The sequence below is a fragment of the Myotis davidii genome, unplaced genomic scaffold, assembly GCF_000327345.1.
Source record: "Myotis davidii unplaced genomic scaffold, ASM32734v1 scaffold705, whole genome shotgun sequence".
Lineage (NCBI taxonomy): Eukaryota > Metazoa > Chordata > Mammalia > Chiroptera > Vespertilionidae > Myotis > Myotis davidii.
Window position 1 is genome coordinate 1,266,800 of NW_006296405.1, and position 20,571 is coordinate 1,287,370.

Here is a 20,571-nt window from a genome sequence, read left to right on the forward strand (position 1 = left end):
GGGGGCAGGGGAGGCTAGGGGAGGGTCAAGGGGAGGGAAAAAAAAAGGAGACATATATAATACTCTTTGTAATACTTTAAGCAATAAAACAATAAAATAAAATAAAAATGATTCACTCTCATCATTGATATTTCTCTCTCTCTCTTCCTCTTCTTTCCTCTCTGAAATCAATAAAAATATATTTTAACAAAATAAAACAAAAGTAGAGTTATTATGGGATACCAAGTGGAAATCATGAGATCTGGCACATAGTAGGTGATTAGTGAATGTTAACTTTCTCCATGGAAAATTATCTACCAGATTGTTATTATGTATTACAAAACTTGCTGAAGCATGTTTCCTGCTAGCTCTAAGACAGTCACCCACACATTCTGGAATAAGTCTCCACCAAGTCCATATTCCTTCATCTGGGCTAACATATAACAGGTAGAACAATAGAGTAAGTCTGAAGTAAAGTTATGGACATTCCCTACTTTAATTAAGATCTTGGGGCAAGGAAAAGGGATCCAAATAATGCTATGAACAAAAAGATCTGTGATCTTTGCCCTGTGATATGGAAAAAAAAGGTCCACTACCAACCTGGCCTACTTGATCTCTCATTGCTAAACAAGTTTTGCAGCTCCTCGTATAGTAGGCTGTGACATAATGGTGGGAAATGAACATAAGAGGTAATGTTGAGGTGCAAGAGAAAGGGTTTGAGATTGCTCACCTCCTCTTACTAATTCTATCTTTAGTATGCATGTTGCCCTTGAACCTTGTGTTCCATGCATGACTCAGTCTCCCTTTTGGTTTTAAGGTCCTATAACTCCTGCCTCAACATGCTGCTTTGTTTGCCATCCTAGCTGGGAAGGTGAACTGGTTTAGTGTCATTTAAGCAAGTCCAAGCCTGTTTTTCAGATGGTACTTATCAAGTATGGTGGACAAATTGGGATTGTGGGACTAGATGCCAGAACCTAGAAAAATAGTGGCAGCTTTAAATGAAGGAAGGAAGGAAGGAAGGAAGGACAGAAGGACTAAGGCAAAAACAAAACAACATCAGCAAAATAGTTCTAGTTTCTAGGAAGTTTTTAAAAATCCTTTTTTTTTTTTTTTAATTTAAACACCAAGGACACTTAAGTTAAACATTTGGCTGAAGCCCTTATGCCAGAGCAGTTGCTGACAAGATTGGGAGCAGAAACTGAGCTGAGTTGAGACACTGTGGCCTGTCCCTCATTTCACCCTGTCTCACCATAGTTCTCCTGGACTTGTATTTTGTTACTTCTTCTTATGCATCACTAAAGAGGCTAAGGATGGCGTTATCATTTTTCTTCCAGATTAAGCCAAGATCTCTGGTTAAAGAAGGATAGAATTTAAAACATGTAAGGCATCAGGATAACAGATTCTTGAGTCTCCAGCAAGTTTAACTATTTCCTGTTGTCGTAGTCCCTCACAGCACACCACACAGTGACTTCTCTTGGTTATGTATCTTGCTCCTTCATGACATTGGGAACATGAGTGATATGGGCACTCATTCACCCTGGCTGCTCCCTTAAAAGTCAAAATTGATTTGGAAATAGACTGAGAAGTGTTATGCCATGCCCTCATTGAAGCATGTTGAATTCACAAAGAGCAAATGGCAAAATTCTGATAAAACCAGAAGACTGTCCTCATTTTCATTACATTTTTAGGATGGCGAGAGACTAAAAGTTTCTAGTATATTCTGTTGAATCAAGTCCTGTAGTCTAAATCAAGGTTCTTAATGATGTTTCAGACCTTAAAAAAGGTGAAGAAATCCAGATGTGGGCACTTGAGGGGATGGCTCTCGTTTCCCCTTTCCCTTGGGGTCACTGTTAGCAGTTTCCTCCCTGGTCTTTGACCATTACAAAGAGAAGGAGCTTTCTTCTCACATCGAATCTTCTCTGAGTTTTTCCAAACCAAGAAGAGGGCCACAGAAGGGTAGCATATTAGGAAGCACTTCCTTTCCCTCTGTTTGGACAAAGAAGGCCTTTTGAAAATTCAGCTTGGCTCAGTGGATGGAGTGACAGACCCCAGACTGAAGGGTCCTGGGTTTGATTACAGTCAAGGGCACGTACTTTATTTGCAGGCTCCATCCCTGGCTCTTGTCGGACGTTGGGGGGAGGGGGGTGCGGAAGGGGACAACCGATTGTAGTGTCTCTCTCATATCAATGTTTCTCTCGGTCTCTCCCCCTCCCTTCTACTTTCTTTAAAAAAAAAAAAAATCAATGGAAAAAATATCCTCGAGTGAGGATTAACAAAAAAGAAAGAAAATACAGGATCAGATGATATTGGGCTATTCATACCACCTCGGCATCTCAGTGCTTGTCTAAGGACCTGCTTCCTCCTCCCACAGGAGAAAAACCCTGAGCAGCCTGTTCAACTAGAAAATCGATGACTGATAGACTCTTAGTTGCTGGACTGGGCTTTGTAAACAAAATCTGCCTTTGGAAGAGAATGAGGAAACCAGGGTATTTGAGTTAGCTCAGCTCGTAGAATTAAAATAATTGGCCTTAAATGAATATGCTTGCTTTTTAATTACTTTGGGATTTTTTTTTGTTGTTTTTTTATGTGAAGGGCTTTAACCAAGTGTTGTTGCAGGCAGCCTACAGTTGTTGAATACTATTTTGTTCACTGCTCTATTATCCTAAGCTAGTGGTTCTCAACCTTCCTAATGCCGTGACCCTTTAATACAGTTCCTCATGTTGTGGTGACCCCCAATTTCATTGTTACAAATTGAACATAATTAAAGCATAGCGATTAATCACAAAAACAATATGTAAATATATATGTGTTTTCCGATGGTTTTAGGCGACCCCTGTGAAAGAGTCATTTGACCCCCCCAAAGGGGTTGCGACCCACAGGTTGAGAACCGCTGTCTAAGCACTTTATAATTATGAACTGATTTAATTCTCAAGACATTCTGAGGCAGATAATAGATGAAGAAACTGAGGCAGATAGGTAACTTGCCCAAGGACACGTTGGAGCCAGGATTCAAATTTTGGCACTTTTTCTCCAAAGCCCAGTCTTTAAGGACCACACAGTTTATAATTATTCTCATATGCAGTAGTTAATATCTACCCTTGAGTTACAGAAAGATTGAAAGCAGAGTCAGTGTTGCAGTTTTTCAGAGTATTGTATCTTTGTCATCAGTTAGGGACTAACCTGCCTTTTCTTTTCTAGTGCTGAGGAATGTAAACAAGTTTGCTGGGCCTTGCGAGACTTCACCAGGTTGTTTCGATAGCTTACACTCCTGCACTGTGCCTGTCACCCAGGTGAGTAGTATATAGTTCCCAGGTTTTCTCTGGCTGTCCGGAGTGCTCGGGGTGCACATAGGTGTGTTTTTTCTTTGTTTGTTTGTTTGTTTGAATCCTCTCCTGAGGATATGTTTTTATGGATTTGAGAGAGAGAGAGAAAGGGAGAGACAGATAGACATCGATGCGAGAGAAAAAACATCGATCAGCTGCCTCCTGCACACATCCTGACTGGAGATTGAACCCGCAACCTAGGTGTGTGCCCTGACCAGAAATCAAATCCATGACCCTTTGGTGTACGGAATGGCTCTCCAACCAATTGAGCCACCCCGGCCAGGGCTGGACATATGTTTTATTGCCCATCTTTGGACTAATACTAGCTAGAGTCAGGGAAGACCTAACAATTCAACACTTCTGGGCAGCGGGGAAATGCAGGCTCCTGATTTCCTTGGGCCAAGGTAGCAGATAATTGTCAGTTACTTTGGATGCCATTTCACCCCCATAAGAAAGTGACTGTTGTAGAATATCTCAAAAAAATGTTCCTCCCCTCTTCTCCTCACAGACACTTCTAGGATTGTAAATGTGTATAGCTTACAAACAAATAAGTATTTTTTAACCTGGCTACTTTGATGAAAACACTGCTGACCTAAACTTTACCATAATAAATGATATTACTCCTAAACCTGACCTTCAGATTTAATGAGCAAAGTTGCTTGTTATTATCACTTTTGCAATTTGAATACTGAAATGCCAGGTTTTGATTGAGTCGGGAGATCTGCCATCTCTGTCTTCCTCCTGAGCATCAGTTTTCTCTTTGTGCTTCCTGAATCAAATCAAGAAGCTGAGCTGAGGAAAGAAACGACGGGGTAGTGGGATCTAGGTGCCAGTTTCTTGACTGAGAGAAGAAAGGCAACTCTCCTCTAAACCCATGCTTTGACGTCTTGAGCAGAATTTATTCTTCCAGGAGTCAGGCCTCCATTCCTGTACAGCACTCGCTGGGGGGTTGTGATTAAATGCATTAGTGGGTGAAGGTGCCATTCTACAATGCCTCACCACACCAGAAATCATTTCTATGCTTTGGTTCTTTAAGGAGTAGTGATATCACTTGCGATTCTTAGGTTTTGCAGTATCTATAAAAGCTAACATTGATACGCATTGCTTATACAGCTGTGAATGTTCATAGCTAACATTCATGGAGCCCTTACTATGTATCAGGTACTTTATATATAGTGTTTTTTATTCTGTTTTGTTGTTGTTGTTAATCCTCACCCAAGATACTTTTCCATTGAATTCTTAGAAAGAGTAGAAAGATGGGAGGGGGGCGACAGAGAGAGAGAAACATCGATGTGAGAGAAGCACATCAATTGGTTGCTTCCCATATGCACATCAACCAGGGCCTAGGGATCAAGCCTGCAACCAAGGTATGTGTCCTTGACCAGAATCAAACCCGGAACCCTTCAGTCTAAGGGCCCACGCTCTATCCACTGAGCCAAACTGGCTAGGGCTATCTGTATTAACTAAGATAATTCTCGTAAGTTCCCTGGGTTAGTTACTGTTGTTATTCCCATTTTACAAATGAGGAAATTGAAGTTGCAAGATGTGAGGTCAGTAGTTGATAGGGCCACAATTCAAATATAGATATTTGGGTCCCAGAGTCCTCACTTTTAACCACTCTATTTAATATTTTACAGTAGTATCCTTTCTAGGGAGTCCAAATCATTGTTTTTTAAACTTATTTTAGCAGGCAAAACCTTCTTTTAAAATAAAATCTTAGCCCGGCATCAACCCATGAACCAGGAGGTCACAATTCGATTCCCAGTCAGGGCACATGCCTGGGTTGCAGGCTCGATCCTCAGTAGGGGATGTGCAGGAGGCAGCCAATCCGCGATTCTCTCATCATTGATGTTTCTATCCCTCTCTCCCTCTCCCTTCCTCTCTCTGAAATTAGTAAAATCAATCAATCCATCTTACATGAAACCCTAATATTTAATAGACTGAAGAAGAGATTTCTGGTTGGTTTGGAGTTGGCATCCTGGACCTACTGGCTCACCTTTACCCTCTCTCCGACCCTTACTCCCCCAACCCGCCCCTCCCCTTCAACTTCCTTTTTTTACTGAGTTCTTATGACAGGCCAGAATGAGGTACCTGAGCAAGTTTAGAAACTTATGCTTGACTTTATAAAATGCTCACTATCTCCTGGACCACAAGTATTGACTATCTTCTCTCTTTTATAGGAATGTCTTTTTTAATTAGAAGACAAGAAGAAAATAAAAACCAGACTGTGTCCCACAATCAGAAACCTCCATTGTGGCAGAGAGGCCTTTACCGCCACCAGGGCGTCCCACCAGACAGGGAGAGACTCCAGCCCTCTGAGGCCATCCTGAGGAGTTCCTGTTTGGGGATGTGAGGGAAAATCAGCACCATTTCTAAAAAGATGGCTACAGCCTGTCCGGCGTGGTGGGAGGGGAGCTGGTTTCCTGATGAACTTGTTTCTAAAAGGAAAAATAATTTTTAAGGAATAAAAAAGGAAAACTAAACTGAAACCAGAACTGAAACATCCTCCTGGTAGCATATGACATGCACACGTACATACACGTACCTATACACACATGCTACCATGCACATGCCACCACACATGTGCATATACAGAAAAGTAAAGGTACAAGCTTTCTGTGAAACAAAAACAGTTACTTGGGGAAAATGGAATTCGAGTGAACTATATAGCTGCAATTGGAAGACAAGGGTCACGATCACCTCGGAAGGTTTTTTATTGTTTTGTCCTCTTTTTCTCTCTCCCATCCCGTCTGTCTCATTTCCCCTTCTCTTTTAATGAAAGTGAGTAGAAATTTTTTCCATCCTCCCCAACTGTTGCTTACCACCTTTATAGAGTTGTTAGGACAGGGAGGAGTAAGCAAGGAGCCTTTTCTATTTTATATCATGGTCACATAAGTGATACTAGGACCTGCCAGGGCCAAATTCATGTATATCCCAACTCGCTGACTCCACTTCCAATCCACATTGGGTTATCAGCCATGAAGAAAAGAGCCAAAATTGGGGTGAGTGAGATATAAGTGTATATTCTAAGTTTTAGGGTTTTTGTTGTTGTTGTTGTTTTAGTTAATGTTTCGCCCATAGACATGAGGAAACAAAAGAGGGTGGGAATATGGAAAAAGTGTTTACAGGACTAAACTGTATTTTACTAAAAATGTGGAACTTATTTGACTTCATGGGGATGAGGTAGGAGCAGGAAGCCCAAAGCAGATCTTAATGTTCTAAAGGAGTTGCAGCCCCACACAGGCATTACATACGAGGGCACTGTTCTGTCTGGTGTTGTAGCCATCTCAAGAACAAATCAGCAACAGAAAAAAAAGAAAAGAAAAATAAATTTTTAAAATTTAATTAGTGTTTGTTTTCACTTCCTTTCACTGCCTCATAGTTCTAAAATGGTACAGCTAGACCACTTATGTAAACCATCTTAGTTGTTATTTGATAGTCCGGGGATGAAGTTTAAAGGGCAGGCCCCTGTCTTCAGTGCCACAAACCCTTCATATTTCAGGAGAGTGACTCATCCTGCATCTTCTAGTTCACCCTGAAATTCTTCATGCTAAATTTTATCTTTTTGTACAGTCTCAGTGGAAAAGAGAATGGGTCACTCAGCATATTAATCAGAAATGTGTATATTCTTTCCACAATGGCCACCCAAGTACATTGATTGTTTGCTAACCTGCTGAGTATTTGGTCTTTAAAAAAAAGAAAACAAGCAAAAGAATGCCCGTAGAGAAGTATAATTGACATACTGAAAGCTGCACATACTAAAGATGTACTGATAAGCTTTGACAGAGGATACACCCACGAAATCAGTAACAATCAACGATAGTGAACCTATTCGCTCCCAAAAGTTTCCTCATGCCTCTTCTCCCACATGCCCAAGTAGCCACTGGTCCGCTTTCTGTCATTGTAGACTAGTTTGCCTTTTCTTGAGTTTTTTAAAAATGGGAGCATACAGTGTGTTACAGTAAATTGGGGTCTGAGCTAATGATCTTGACTGCAGAACTGCATCTAGTGTCTGAAATCAGTGAAACTGTCCAGCATAACATCAGTGGGACTCAGAGTACTCAGAGTTTACCCTCGAAAGAGGCGTTGTTGGAAGGGGAGTGGAAAACTTGAATGTGAAACAGTGTTTGGAGTGAGATTATCAAATTCTGGAGATCAGCACAATACCTCAGCCAGTCTTCTCATTTTCTGGGTAAACAAAATTTTTGAAGCCTGATCCAGTACTAGATCCTTGCAACAGCCAGTTGACTTTTCTGTTTAAGGAATTCAGCTTTTATATCAAAAAGTTGTGTCTGGGACTGAAGAAAACATATGGAAGTCTCAGTACAACTCTCCAGCCACTGAAAAATAGCATGTGGCATGCATATCCGAGTTAATGCAGAGAACATCCCCACAGGTAGAGCTTTGGAAACCAGAGCTCTCATCTCATTAACAGGGTCAAGGCCTCACTGTACTGTCTTACAGATTGTTTCAGAGTAGTTATTACAAACAGTCATTACTTTCTGGTGTGGCAAGGATACCCACACAGGCTTTAATTTCAGAAGGAACTGTTTGGGATCAGGTACCCAATGTAGACATTGTGTTCCTGTATGACATTGTCTAGTGGAAGAAGAACTAGACCAGGGGTGGGCAAACTTTTTGACTCAAGGGCCACAATGGGTTCTTAAACTGGACCGGGGGGCCAGAACAAAAGCATGGATGGAGTGTTTGTGTGAACTAATATAAATTCAAAGTAAACATCATTACATGAAAGGGTACGGTCTCTTTTTTTTTTAGTTTTATTCATTTCAAACGGGCCGGATCCGGCCCACGGGCCGTAGTTTGCCCACGGCTGAACTAGAGTCTTGCATCTGAACTTAAGTCAGAAAGTCCCCATATAATTGTTCCCTCATTTCCACAATTGGCTTAACCAAGAAATTTTAGTCATGATTATGTGAAACATATCCATTGGGGCTATTCCCAGCAAGATTACACAAAGAAAATGACAAAATTTTAAAATATATATATATATTTGTATTGATTGCAGAGAGGAAGGGTGAGAGAGAGAGAGAAACATCGATGAGAATCATTGGTTGGCTGGACACCCCTTCCTGGGGACCGAACCTGCAACCTGGGCATGTGCCCTTGACCAGAATTGAACCTGGGACCCTTCAGTCTGCAGGCCAATGCCCTCTCCACTGAGCCAAACCGGTCAGGGCAATAACGTAATTTTTATGTACCTGTTCTAGAAAGTTCAATACTGAGAGTGTAGGGTAAATAAGACAAAGGAACTTGAGTTTTTGAACGGAATCAACACCTCATAAATGCAACATACGTGTCCACCTTGTGTGGCCTGGCTTAACTGAATCATTTTGCAAAAATGAAAGCCAAAATTCAGAGAAATTAAAAATCCAATAGTATGAAACAAGGTATGCCTGATTTTTTTTAGATACATTATCAGCAAATGAGAAAGTTGTTTCCAAGAACAGTTCTCTGATTGGAAAGCCCATCAATATCCTCTCCTGCTCTGAATACTGAAAAGGTCTTTATGTCAATGAAAAGCTGTGTTAGAGGCAGGAGTTTTGAATTAAAAGGGACTATTTTGTTGGATACAAGGATGAACTTTGTCAGGGAAACTACTGGGTGCTAGAGGAATGTGTTCATCCCCAAGGTCATGAACATCAGTGTACTGTGGATCCCAACCTCAACACTAGCAGAGGCCACTAGCACAGTCAGGCCACTACCGAGCAGAACTCTAGCGTAGCTAGGAGCAGTGAAATCCAACAGCATCGTCCTGCCTTTAACCTCTGGAATGGGTAATGCCTGTCCCTTCTCTTGGGTAGTGTTCATGCACACCTGGCTACTACAGCACAGATCTATGTAAAATGATAGCCACGTGTGCTGTTTCTGGTTTTGCTTTTATTTTTTAAGAAATCAAAACATAAGTAGCCGAACCGGTTTGGCTCAGTGGATAGAGTGTCGGCCTGCGGACTCAAGGGTCCCGGGTTCGATTCCGGTTGGGGGCATGTGCCTTGGTTGCGGGCACATCCCCAGTGGGGGGTGTGCAGGAGGCAGCTGATCGATGTTTCTCTCTCATTGATGTTTCTGGCTCTCTATCCCTCTCCTTTCTTCTCTGTAAAAATCAATAAAATATATTTAAAAAACAAAAACAAAAACAAACAAACAAAAAAAACATAAGTAGACCCCAGGGGAGATTTTCAGCAACCACGAGTTGCCTGCAGTATTGAAGTCCACCAGTGGTCGCCTAGTGCAGATCTTCTAAGCTTCCATAATTCATCTGTTCAGTCTCCCTGCTCCACCATTTATTAAGGGCTGCAAACTCAAAGGCCTTTGGGGCAAGGCAGTGAAAAGTGAAGCAGGCTCAGAGAGGACCACTGAACTGTGGGATATTCCCATCTAAAGTTCCAGCTGATTCTTGCCGTTAGGGAATGTGAGATAGTCTTTCTAAGTTTGCCAATTTTCTGAGACGCTGGAAATCAGATATGTAACATCTAATTTTAAAGTGTTGACAACTAATTTCAATCTAAAGGGGAAATAGAGCTGCACAGGCCAGTGAGGAGAAAGGTGGCTGAAAAAATAAGACTAGAGACAAAAAAGGAACTGTATGTAAGCACTGTTCTCTAGTTGGTAAAGTTTCTTAAAGAACCTTGAGTTTAACGATTTTGAAACCTCTGTACATAAGTGCAGTATGGAAAAGGGGCCATGAGAAGTAGGGAGTCCCGGCTGCACACCAGTCCCTCAGCCCAGGGTTTCAGAGCCGGGAATAGAAGTCCCTGTAACTTTGGACTGTAAAAATCAGTAGGGGTTGTTGCCCTGGCTGGTTTGACTCAGTGGATAGAGTGTTGGCCCGCCGACTGAAGGGTCCTGGGTTCAATTCCAGTCAAGGGCACATGCCCAGTTTGCGGGCTCCATTCCCAGTAGGGGGCGTGCAGGAGGCAGCCAATCAATGATTCTCATCATTGATGTTTCTATCTCTCCCTCTCCCTTCCTCTCTGAAATTAATAAAAATATATTTTTAAAAACAGTGGGGATTATGGCTGAGAGACACAGGCTGCTGGAGTCCCAGGTGTTCCTCTTAAAGGGCCCCTGCACGCACTTACACAGCCTTGCCTCCTCTGAGCTCCAGTGCCAGGTGGTGGCTTTGAGGGAATCCAGGGATATATGGGGAGGAATGTGTTCATTGGGGACTGACTGGCATCAGGGCAGGAACTTGGGGGCAGCTTTCTCCCAGATAGGGGTGCTCACAGGGGTCATTGTTCATGTGCTGGGACCTCCCCCATTGCAGAGCTGACTGACAGCCATATCTGAGTTTCCATCAACATGGCCCACACTGTTTACTCCACCCTAGTGATTCCCTGAGACCCTGCCCCATCCAATTTGCAGCCCCCCCAAGCTGTTTGTAGCTGTTTCTCCATATGAATGGCCTGTCCTGGCTGAGGCTTCAGACTGTTAAAATCTCTTAAACAAGCAGCAGCTGGAGTCAGCATGCCCCAAACCTATCAACAAAAGGCCCAAGACCCAGCACTAGCACCAGTCTGCCTTGCTTCACAGCTGGGCCTGGCCAGGGCACTTCCTAGCCCAATACAAGTAGTCATCTGCAGATCTCTGGTGGCCCCAGGCAGTGACTGACTTTGCATCTCTTGGGAGGCCCCAGAACCAGTGCACTCAGTGGACAGCTTCAGGTTACAACTGATTATACCAGATTACAACTCTAAGTATCTACAAGTGATATACTCAAGGAGCAGACTCAGTGAGCACCAAAGCCCCACTGAAGCAAGTCCTGCTCCATAGGGGTGTCTCCTGCACAGCAGCTCTTCCATTGTAGACACAGCTGGTCCTCACAGCCAACTGGCCTGGAGTTCAGTTCCTCCCAGTGGTGCCAACAGCAATCAAGGCTCAACTATAAGACTGTACACACAGCCCACACAGGGGCACACCTAGAGTGCCCAGCTCAGGTGACTGGGGAGACTGAGTCACTGGGCCCTACAGGACCCCTAATACACAAGGCCATGCTACCAATTCCAGGAGACATAACAGCTCTATCTAATACATAGAAACAAACACAGGGAAGCAGCCAAAATGCAGAAACAAAGAAACATTTCAAATGAAAGAAATGGAAGCAAACAAACTACTATGACACAGAGTTCAAAACAATGGTTATAAGGTTACTCAACAATCTCTAGAAACCGATTTGGAATATGAGGAAGTAAAAAACACCCAATCAGAAGAGCAAAAAGAAAAAGGAACCCAAAAATATGAAGATAGTATAAGGAGCCTTTGGGACAACTTCAAATGTACCAACATTCACATTATGGGGGTTCCAGAAGGAGAAGAGAGAGCGAGCAAGACACTGAAAACCTATTTGAAGGAATAATGACAAAAAACGTCCCCTACCTGGTGGAAGAAATAGATTTACAAGTCCAGGAAGCCCGGCGTCCCAAACAAGAGGAACCCAAAGAGACCCACACCAAGATACATCATAATTAAAATGTAAAACATTAAAGACAGAGAGAATCTTAAAAGCAGTGAGAGAAAAGCAGTTAGTTACCTACAAGGGAGCACCCAGACGACGGTCAGCTGATTTCTCAACAGAAACTTTGCAGGCCAGAAGGGAGTGGCAAGAAATATTCAGAGTGATGAATAGTGAGGACTTACGACCAAGATCACTCTACCCAGCAAAGCTATCATTTAGAATTGATGGTCAGATAGAGCTTCACAGACAAGAAAAAGCTAAAGGAGTTCATCACCACCAAACCAGTATTACATGAAATGTTGAAGGATATTGTTTAAGAAGAAAAAATAAAAATAAAAAGGAAAGAAGAAGAAATTATAAAAAATATGAACAATAAAATGGCAATAAATACATATCTATCAACAATTGAAAATAAAAATAAACGAACAAGAAATCTAATGATCAAAATAAACTAGTAAATAACATAGGATCAGAAGCATGGACACATGGAACAGACTGACGAATCTCAGAGGGAAGGAGGTTGGGGGGTAGGAAGAGAATAACTGAAGATCTTGTATGCATATATGCATTACCTATGGACACAGACAATAGGGTGGTGAAGGCCCGAGGTGGGTCAGGAATCAGGTGGAAGGGGGCAAAGGGAAGAAAAAAGGGGGACATCTGTAATACTCTCAACAATAGAAATTTCAAAAAAGAAAAAAGTCTGCACAGGCCATGTAACCATATATAGATGCTCACCTCAGCCTTGCTTGTAACAAGAAATGGCATTGAGATACTATTTCTCACTTGTCAGGTTGGCAAAAAGGCAATATAGTCTGTTGGTGAGCCTGGGAAAATAGGCACACTGATAGATTGATCAGGATTTTGCCAATATCTGGCAAAATTATATCCATTTATGCTTTGGCCCAGAAATTCCATTTCTGGGGCTCCATCTGAAAGATACACTGGCAAAAATATGAAAAGATGTAAGTAAATCCAAGCCTATTAACTGTAGCATGATGTATAATAACTAAAGACGGAAACAACTCAAATACCCACTAATAGAAAGTCAAAACAAAAATCTACATCTAGTTGAGCCTCTAGAATCCAGAATGTCGGCCAAAGTACCAATTTACAGGAAATGCCAGTACAGGAAGACAAAATATGTTAGCAACGCAACGGAGGTGCAGTCAGCGGCATCTAGGCAAAAGCAAAATGCAGAACAAACATTGCAGCTTCTTCCACAAATTGCAAGGGAATAAAACCTTACATTTTAAACAACAGATAGTTGATAAGAAATTAATTTTGTCAGTTATATTTTTGTGTTTTTTTAGAACATCCTTGTCTTTTAGAAATATATTCTATTTATACTCGAACTGTTATGTGTAGCAATTGCCTCAATATAATCTCAATGGGGGTGTGGATGGGCGTTTAGGTGAGAAAGACTATGAGTTGATAATTGTTGAAGCTACTACATGAGGATTCCATACCGTTCTCCCTACTTTCACAGATGTTTAAAATCTTCCATAACAAAAAGATCAACAAAAACAACAAAATTGTTCAGGCCAGAAAATTACATGTATGAGCCAGATTCAAACCCTGAGCTACCAATTTGCATGTATTGGTCCTAATATATTCAATTGTGTATGAATATACGTGAGGATGTAATGGTCCTACGTGTAGCTGAAATACCAGCCTTTTTTCACCATTTCTTATGGGAAAAATTGATTTGGACAGGATTTTAAATTCTGCACACGTTTAAAAATCCACACCCCTGCCTTAGCCAGCTTCCGCCTGGAAAGCCGCCAGCCGGTGAGTGTTTATGGAGGCCCCACTGACTCATCCACCTGGAAGGCAGGCCCTCCCAGTGTCAGCGGCCCGGAGACAAAGGGGGGGCGGGCGCAGCTGGCAGCAGAAAGGGGGTCTGTTAGAACAGCATGGAAGCAGTGGAACTGGAAAAAGTAAAGAATAGCCAAGTCTGTTTTTAACATTTATTAATCCAAAAATACATAACATTCCACTTTCTACCCCAGGTTCTTGGACTCTCAAGAAAGGAGGTAGCTGCCAGCCTTAAGTATCTGGTATAATACCTAAGTGCTCATATCTGTCTCAGGAAGGAGAGAGATCAGGAAGCGAGGCTCAACCTAGGGAACCCCCAAATCAGGCCCAGGCCCTGCCGAAGCCCTGCCAGGGGGACCTGGCACAGAGGGAATGGGGGACTCGGGGGCAATTTCCTCTGTACTGTGAGGCCCCGGGCATCGGGGAGGTCCTTCCCTGCTTACTGGTGTTGATGGCTGAATTCCCCCAGAGCCAGCAACCAGAGCTAGCAGAGGAGAGGCGTGTCCAGAAGCAGAGCCCCGAAGCAAAACTGGCTTCCGGCTTCCCTCAGCTTCTACCCAGAGAATCTGGAATTCAGGCCTCTCTTCCCTCTCCTTCTTGGCCCAAATCCACTTCCAGGAGAGCCAGAGATAGGACCCTGCAGCCAGGCAGGTGCCCACTGGGGCTGTCACACCTCCATGTCAGTCCACAGAGCCTCCCAGGAAGCCTGTTTCAGTCACTCGCTGCAGCCTCATTGCATGCCAACCGGGTGCATTGGCCAGGGCTCGGGGCCCGCAGGAGGGGCCTGGGCCACAGGCTGCAGCTGCTGCTGGGCCTGCCAGATGTGATGGAGCTCCTTGAACTGCTCCACCATGTGGTCTTTGAGGTCTGGGTTGGAGATCTGTAGCCGGATGCTATCGGCTGACCAGGAAAGCTCCCCTGAGAACATCTCCAGCAACAACCTAGCCGCGACGGGCACCACCTGGGCAGCAAAGAGAACAGGGAGAACCCAATGGGGCTGTCAGACCTAGTTGTGCAGGAGCACGACCACCAGGGGGCGGGTGGTGGACTGCAGCCACCGGGAAGGAGGGGCACCAAATTTTACTTCCAGCAGCCCTGGGCCTAGATTGCTTCTGGTTGCCGTGTTCACACGACCCAGAGAGCCCTGAGTCCCGACTGTGGGGCAAGGGCTTGTCTCAGGACTCCCCGGTATTCAAGCCAGAGCAGAGTTGGGGGTTGGGAGAGGATGGTATACCTGTACAGTGATGAGCTTCTTCTCTCGGGGTTTGCGGTCCGGCCACTCCTCCCCAAAGCAGAAGAAGATCTCAAATGGTGGTGGGGTGTTGGTCTGACCCTTCTGGAACATGATGAGCTCTGCAGGAAGAACGAGACCCTTAGTCAGAGGCGAGAACCCTGCCCCTGGATGAGCGGAGGCCGGGAGGAACTGGATAGGGGGGCCTCACCGTTGAGAAAATGCTCCAGGCTGAAGAGTTTGGTCCTGACCTCCCGCTGGATGGGGTTGGGGTGCGAGCCGTGGGCCGAGGCGCAGGGCCCACTCCAGAACACCTTGCATTGGCACAGGCGGATGGCATACAGGTCCTGGCCTTGCAGCTGGAGGATGAGCCCGCGGTCCAGGAAATCCAGCAGCTGGTTCGTGTAGAAGCGCTGCTTGTCGCTGGGGATGTCCTCGGGGCTGGGGAAGCGCACCTGCTCCAGGCTCACAGGGCCGAAGAGCTCCACCTGGTCCTGGGTGGCCTGCAGCTGGCTGTAGAAGAGCCGGCAGCCGTGTGGGTTGCTGATGGTGAGGGCACGGGGCGGCCGCCCCCGGTACTGGAACTTGATCTCCAGGTCGGTAACTGCGGGCAGAGGGGCAGGACCACCCTGCCTGTGAGCCCTGCTCTCCCCACTCTGCAGCCGCTCACTGACTTCCTCTGCTCAGCTGCTAGTCCTCTTGTCATCTCTCCCACTCATTCCCCCACCCAAGGAGGGACTGGCATGGGCATCCTTTTCTTCACCATCCTCCAACCTCTTGGCAAACCAACCCCCAGCACCGCTTGACCTGGCCCAGCCCACCAGTCCCTGGGTTCTTACGAGGCAGCATGTGGGGACTGATCAGCAGGTCGGGCAGGAGTTGTTCGCCTGCGGGTGGCAGGCTGGCAGCCAGGGGCCCAGGCGGCAGGCTGGGCGGGACCTCTGGGAGAAGGTCTCCAAAGGCAGCAGAGTCAGCAGGGGCAGGGCCCAGGTGGCTGGGGTCTGGAGCAGGGGGGCCCAGCACCACAGGTGGCTGGAGAGTGGGTGGCCACTTAGCATCTTCTTTGGGTAAAGGATAGGGTGCCACTGCCGGGCCAGGCTGCACTGCTTCTACAGAGGGTGGGGGACAGAGCTCTGAGGCCAATTCTAGGAACTGCCTCCAGGCCCACTCTTCCCAGCCTGGGCCTCCCCCCACCGCACCTTCAGCCCCTCCCAGGTTCTCCTTATACTAGGCCCCCCACCACACCACCTCCCGGTCCCACCTGTGAGGCTCAGGCCTGGTAACATCCTCTGAAGCTGAAGTGAAGACACAGGCAAAGGAGGAGGGAAGAGGCCAGAGAGACAAGGGAGCACAGGTTATTACATTGATCTGATGCTGAAGAAATAACACGTGAGAACCACAGGCCTTTCCCCAGGCTTCAGCTTAGCGGAGGCCAGGCCCTGCCTCCAGTCCCAGTCCTGCTGCCCAGGCAGGCCAGTGAGTCCTCCCCGCCTGCTTCCGCACCTGCCTTCTGAACAGGCGGAGTAGCTACCAAGCCCAGCTACTGTGAGGGTCAGTCAGCCAACAAAGCCCAGGGCGTTAAGGTGGTGACTTCGTTTCTATGCTCAGGTCCCAGGGAGAAACTCAAGTAGAGCTTCTGGAAGAGCAGGCTCCCAGAGGAATGGGCTGCTGGGCCCAGGAGCAGAGGAGAACCAAGGGCGCCCCCTCCAGGCTCTCCCCGGCAGGGCAGGCAGACCCTGGGAGAATGACTTGCTCACCTCTTCCTCTTCCTCATCCTCCTCCTCTCCGGGGCCACAAATGTAATCCTCAGTGGGCTGTGACTCTGCAGACGGGAGAGAAAAGAAAGACAGGAAGGGAGTCGGTGGGGGAGGAGAAGGAAGGCCACGGGGCCTCATGTGGCAGCTCCTGCTGTGGCTTCTCCCCTGCCCAGAGCTGCCCAGTGAGGTGAAGGGCCGCCAAGCCTTCAGGAATCAGTAAGGGCCTCCCTGACCTCATGGCACGCAGCTCCTGGGCCACCGAGAGCCAAGAACAAGGGCTGGCTGAGGAAGCAGACTGCGGCCCTGGCCCTGCCAAGCCATTCCTGGCCCCACAAAAGGCCCATCCCAGGTGACTCCTGGAAGGCCTGGCTGTTACGACCTAGTAGCACGTGCCTGACCACTGAGCGTGGAAGGCCTGGGCTCTCGTGCACAGCCCCCGAGGTGGTCCGCACAGGGCCGGGCACCTTACCTGCGGGAGTGGGGCCGTTGGAGCAGACCTCGTAGATCTTGTAGGGCTGAGGTGGCATGTCCCGGGGCCCGTCATAGATGAGGCGGAAGTCACGGCTCTTGTTCAGGGCACAGCGCAGGTTGGCCTTCCACTTGGCTGGGTCAGCCTCGTCCACCCCCTCCGTATACTTCCCCGTCTCCTTGGCCCAGGCCTGCGGCAGGAAGAGAAGACAGGCACTGACAGAGAACCTCGGCCCTCACCAAAGCCTAGCCCCTCCTAGCTGATGGGAGTTGTGGTCTGCAAGGTGGGAGAGAGGACGCCGGGTCCTTTGAAAGGCGTTACATTCACTGCTCCTGGAGGGTGACAGGCACAGTCTCCAAGGAGGGTGGCGTGACGTGCTGGATGAGAGCATGGGTCTGGGTGTGGGTGTGGGTTGGGGTCCAGAAACTGCCACCACCAGCTCTATGCCAGGGGCCTGTCATTTTGTTTCTTAGCTGTGGTCTCCCCACTGTAGTACCTACTCCACAGGGTGGCCCATAAAGCTCTCCGAACTGTGTCTGTGCTTGGATAGGCTCCGTGCACTTGCATTGTGGGTATCACTATTCTGGAGAGCAATTTGGTTGATACCAGGACTACAAATGTTTCTACCCTTTAATCCAACCATTCAGCTACTGGGAATTTATCCTACAGCTACACAAGCGTCCACACGAAATTCTGCACATTCAAGCTTATTCATTGCAACGCTGTTTGTAAAAGCGTATGACCCAAAATAACCTAAATGCCCATCAATGGGGACTGGTTAAATTAACTACGGAAGACTGGGAAGCAAGGGGGGAAGGAGGAAGCTTTTGATGTACTGACGTGTTGTGATTTTTAAGAAATATGAGGTGCAGGAGAGTATGCATGTACCTCTATCATTTTGCAAAAGTTGGGGGAAGGATAAGGACATATTTTTGTCCATAGGCACAAAAATCTCTCAGGAAGGATAAACAAGAAACTGCTACTAACTGCCTCTGGGAAAGGGGTGGGTGGCTGGAGACGTGTGGGAGGGAGACCACTTCACACTATTCAGAAATAGGAAATGGATTTGAAAAGAACCTTTAAAAGGTCTGGCCGGTGTGGCTTAGTTGGTTGGATGTTACCCGTTGCATCAGAAGGTCTCATTCTGCTTCAGGGCACAGGCCCGGGTTGAGGGCTCATCCTTGGTAGGGAGCATGCGGGAGGCAGCTGATCTTGATGTTTTCATCTCACATCGATGCTTCTCTCTCTCCCCCTCTCCCTTCATCTCTCTCTCTTTCTCTTTCTAAAAATCAATTTTTAAAAATCTTAAAAAATAAAAATGTTCCCAGGCTTTCCAACCAGAGTTGCTGATACACTTGGCCTGAGATTCAAAAAATAACCTTGAAAAGGTAAATATCAAGTGCAAGGACTAAAAAACATATATCCAGCTTTAAAAATAAACATTCTCTTTGACCCAGCAATTTTTAACTCTGGGAACTAACCCCAAAGAAAATCATTTAAGATGTGCAACAGGTAAGAGTTTAGAGCAGTGGTTCTCAACCTTGGCTGCACATTAGAATCACCTGGGAATCTTTTTAAAATCCTGATTTCTGGGCCTCATCCTCCAGAAATTCTGTTTCTTTGTTACTAATGCTGTGGCCCCACCCCATAACAAAGAAACAGAATTTCTGGAGGATGAGGCCCAGAAATCAGGATTTTAAAGATTCCCAGGTGATTCTAATGTGCAGCCAAGGTTGAGAACCACTGGTTAGAGGATGTGCCCGGCAATGTGGTCTTCGACACTGAAACACTAAAAGCAATCCAAAGTGTCCAAAAACTGGGACTGGGTGGCTAGCCCGTGCTGGACCCCTCCAATGGAACCTGCAGCAGTCACTGATGTTGACTGAAAAAATGCAGGTTACAAAACAATATATAGTTGGATTCTACATCTGCATTTCATAGATGCATTTGTGCAGAAAACAAAATGCAAGCAAAACATAGTCACAGCAGTCACCTCAAGGTGTTAAAATCATACTGCTGCCTGCTGTCTTCGGGTATGTGTACACCAGACAAGCACACTGCATGTGTGCGCATGTGTGATGAGAATGAGACCAGAACAAAGGGGAGGAGAAAGAGGAGGAGGAAGGCCTTCTGGGGGCCCATCAGTCCCCACCTTGCTTTGGGGATCAGGTTAGAAAAGCTATACCCTGTGGTTATGCCTGTGTCCCCTGAGTCCAGGCCCAGGGTCACCTGCAGCAAGACAACTGGATGAGTGGCCAGTCTGAGTTGGAATGGGGGGTCCTCTTCTGCGGGAGGGGCTTCCTCAGAGGCCCAGGCAGTCTCCTGTCCAGGGCTTACCTTGAAGATGGTGTTATCTCCGTCCTGGCTGGGGCCGTGCCTAGTGGCATGGCGCCAGGGGATGGAGAAGAATTTCCTTTCGCCATTGACCCATTGGAGCCCTGGGTACTGGCAGCTGTTCACCTGGGCCACCAGCCAGGGCTTCAGCCGCACGCGGCGGGGCGGAGGGGCGACCCCCAGGGCAGGCTGGTTCATGGCAAAGGGGTCTGCAGGAGGAAGACAGAGGGGCGCATCAGCAGCTGTGCCGCTGGCTACTCCTTTGGCAGAGCGGCATGGGGAGGGAGGGGTGCTCCAGGGGCCCAGCCACGGCGTTAGGACTTTCCCTTCCTCCCAGCACTGGGGGCTGGAGTCTCTCCAGTCCATCCAGCTGCTCAAAGCCAGTTCCCTTTCCAACCATCAGCTTTCTCATCACAGGGCCCTGCACCTGATCTGTGTTGGGGGAAGGGAAGTCGGGGGTAGTGGATGTCCCACCAGACGCCCTCTACCAGATGGGGCATCACTTCCCCAGCTGTCAGGAGGCTGGCACAGCAGGAGGCTCAAAGCTGCCCATCTCGGAACCTGCCCTCCTTGCTTGGCTCACTCCAGGCAGGCGCTCCTCCCCTCGGGAGGCAGCCGTGGCCAGTGAGTGACGGACACACAGGGACAAAAGGCTTCAGGTGGAGCAAGCGGGTGCTCCTGTGTGCGCACCCCAGGGCCCAGGGGCAGGCTGCAGCCAGCCTCCAGCTGATTCCACATCCCTGCTTAGCATTCTCCGCGCCCCGCCCCGCCCCCTCCCTCCCCTCCTCCTCACTAAACTGCCTTCTAGGAAACCTGGCCCAAGAACAAGGTAGACCTGAGAATGGAGGGACGGCCTGCACACCCAGTCCTCAGAGCTTCCCTTCTCCCTCAATTTCCCTCAGGGATCAAGCTTCCCCCACCTGGATTCTTGAGCGAAGTCCCATCAGCACACTCAGTCTCCCTCCTGCGTCACCTGACTTAGGTCCTATCCTTGTAAAGCCATCAGCTTCCTAGACTGAGGCCTCCCCCTGATCCACGCGTTCTTCCAGCAATTGGTGAGCACAGACCCATGCTGCCCAGAGCCGTGGGGACTGCACAGGTAAGGTCTAACGGCTGCCCACTGGGAGCCAGTGCCACCTCCCCAGGCCAGTCTCTGCCTCCCATCCCCTCTGATCTAAGAGAGTGAG

The 20,571-nt window shown here is 47.0% G+C and overlaps 2 protein-coding genes across 8 annotated transcripts in view; one reads left to right on the forward strand and one right to left on the reverse strand.

Annotated features, from left to right (window-relative positions):
• TNPO3 (transportin 3) overlaps positions 1 to 6,647 on the forward strand; it is a 104,664-nt gene extending 98,017 nt beyond the window's left edge. For all 6 annotated transcript variants that reach the window (XM_015568891.1, XM_015568888.1, XM_006771385.2 and 3 more), the window contains 2 exons: positions 3,178 to 3,269; positions 5,483 to 6,647. In XM_015568891.1, the coding sequence (XP_015424377.1) occupies positions 3,178 to 3,238 (61 nt within the window). In that variant the 3' untranslated portion in view covers positions 3,239 to 3,269; positions 5,483 to 6,647. The remainder of the gene's footprint in view (positions 1 to 3,177; positions 3,270 to 5,482) is intronic.
• A 7,084-nt stretch (positions 6,648 to 13,731) lies between these two features.
• The window catches only part of IRF5 (interferon regulatory factor 5), a 10,941-nt gene continuing 4,101 nt past the window's right edge, over positions 13,732 to 20,571 (reverse strand). For both annotated transcript variants that reach the window (XM_006771388.2, XM_006771389.2), the window contains exons 2-9: positions 19,388 to 19,593; positions 17,051 to 17,240; positions 16,582 to 16,646; positions 16,086 to 16,119; positions 15,664 to 15,933; positions 15,036 to 15,428; positions 14,828 to 14,946; positions 13,732 to 14,554 (exon numbers count right to left, since the gene is read on the reverse strand). In XM_006771388.2, the coding sequence (XP_006771451.1) occupies positions 14,324 to 14,554; positions 14,828 to 14,946; positions 15,036 to 15,428; positions 15,664 to 15,933; positions 16,086 to 16,119; positions 16,582 to 16,646; positions 17,051 to 17,240; positions 19,388 to 19,593 (1,508 nt within the window). In that variant the 3' untranslated portion in view covers positions 13,732 to 14,323. The remainder of the gene's footprint in view (positions 14,555 to 14,827; positions 14,947 to 15,035; positions 15,429 to 15,663; positions 15,934 to 16,085; positions 16,120 to 16,581; positions 16,647 to 17,050; positions 17,241 to 19,387; positions 19,594 to 20,571) is intronic.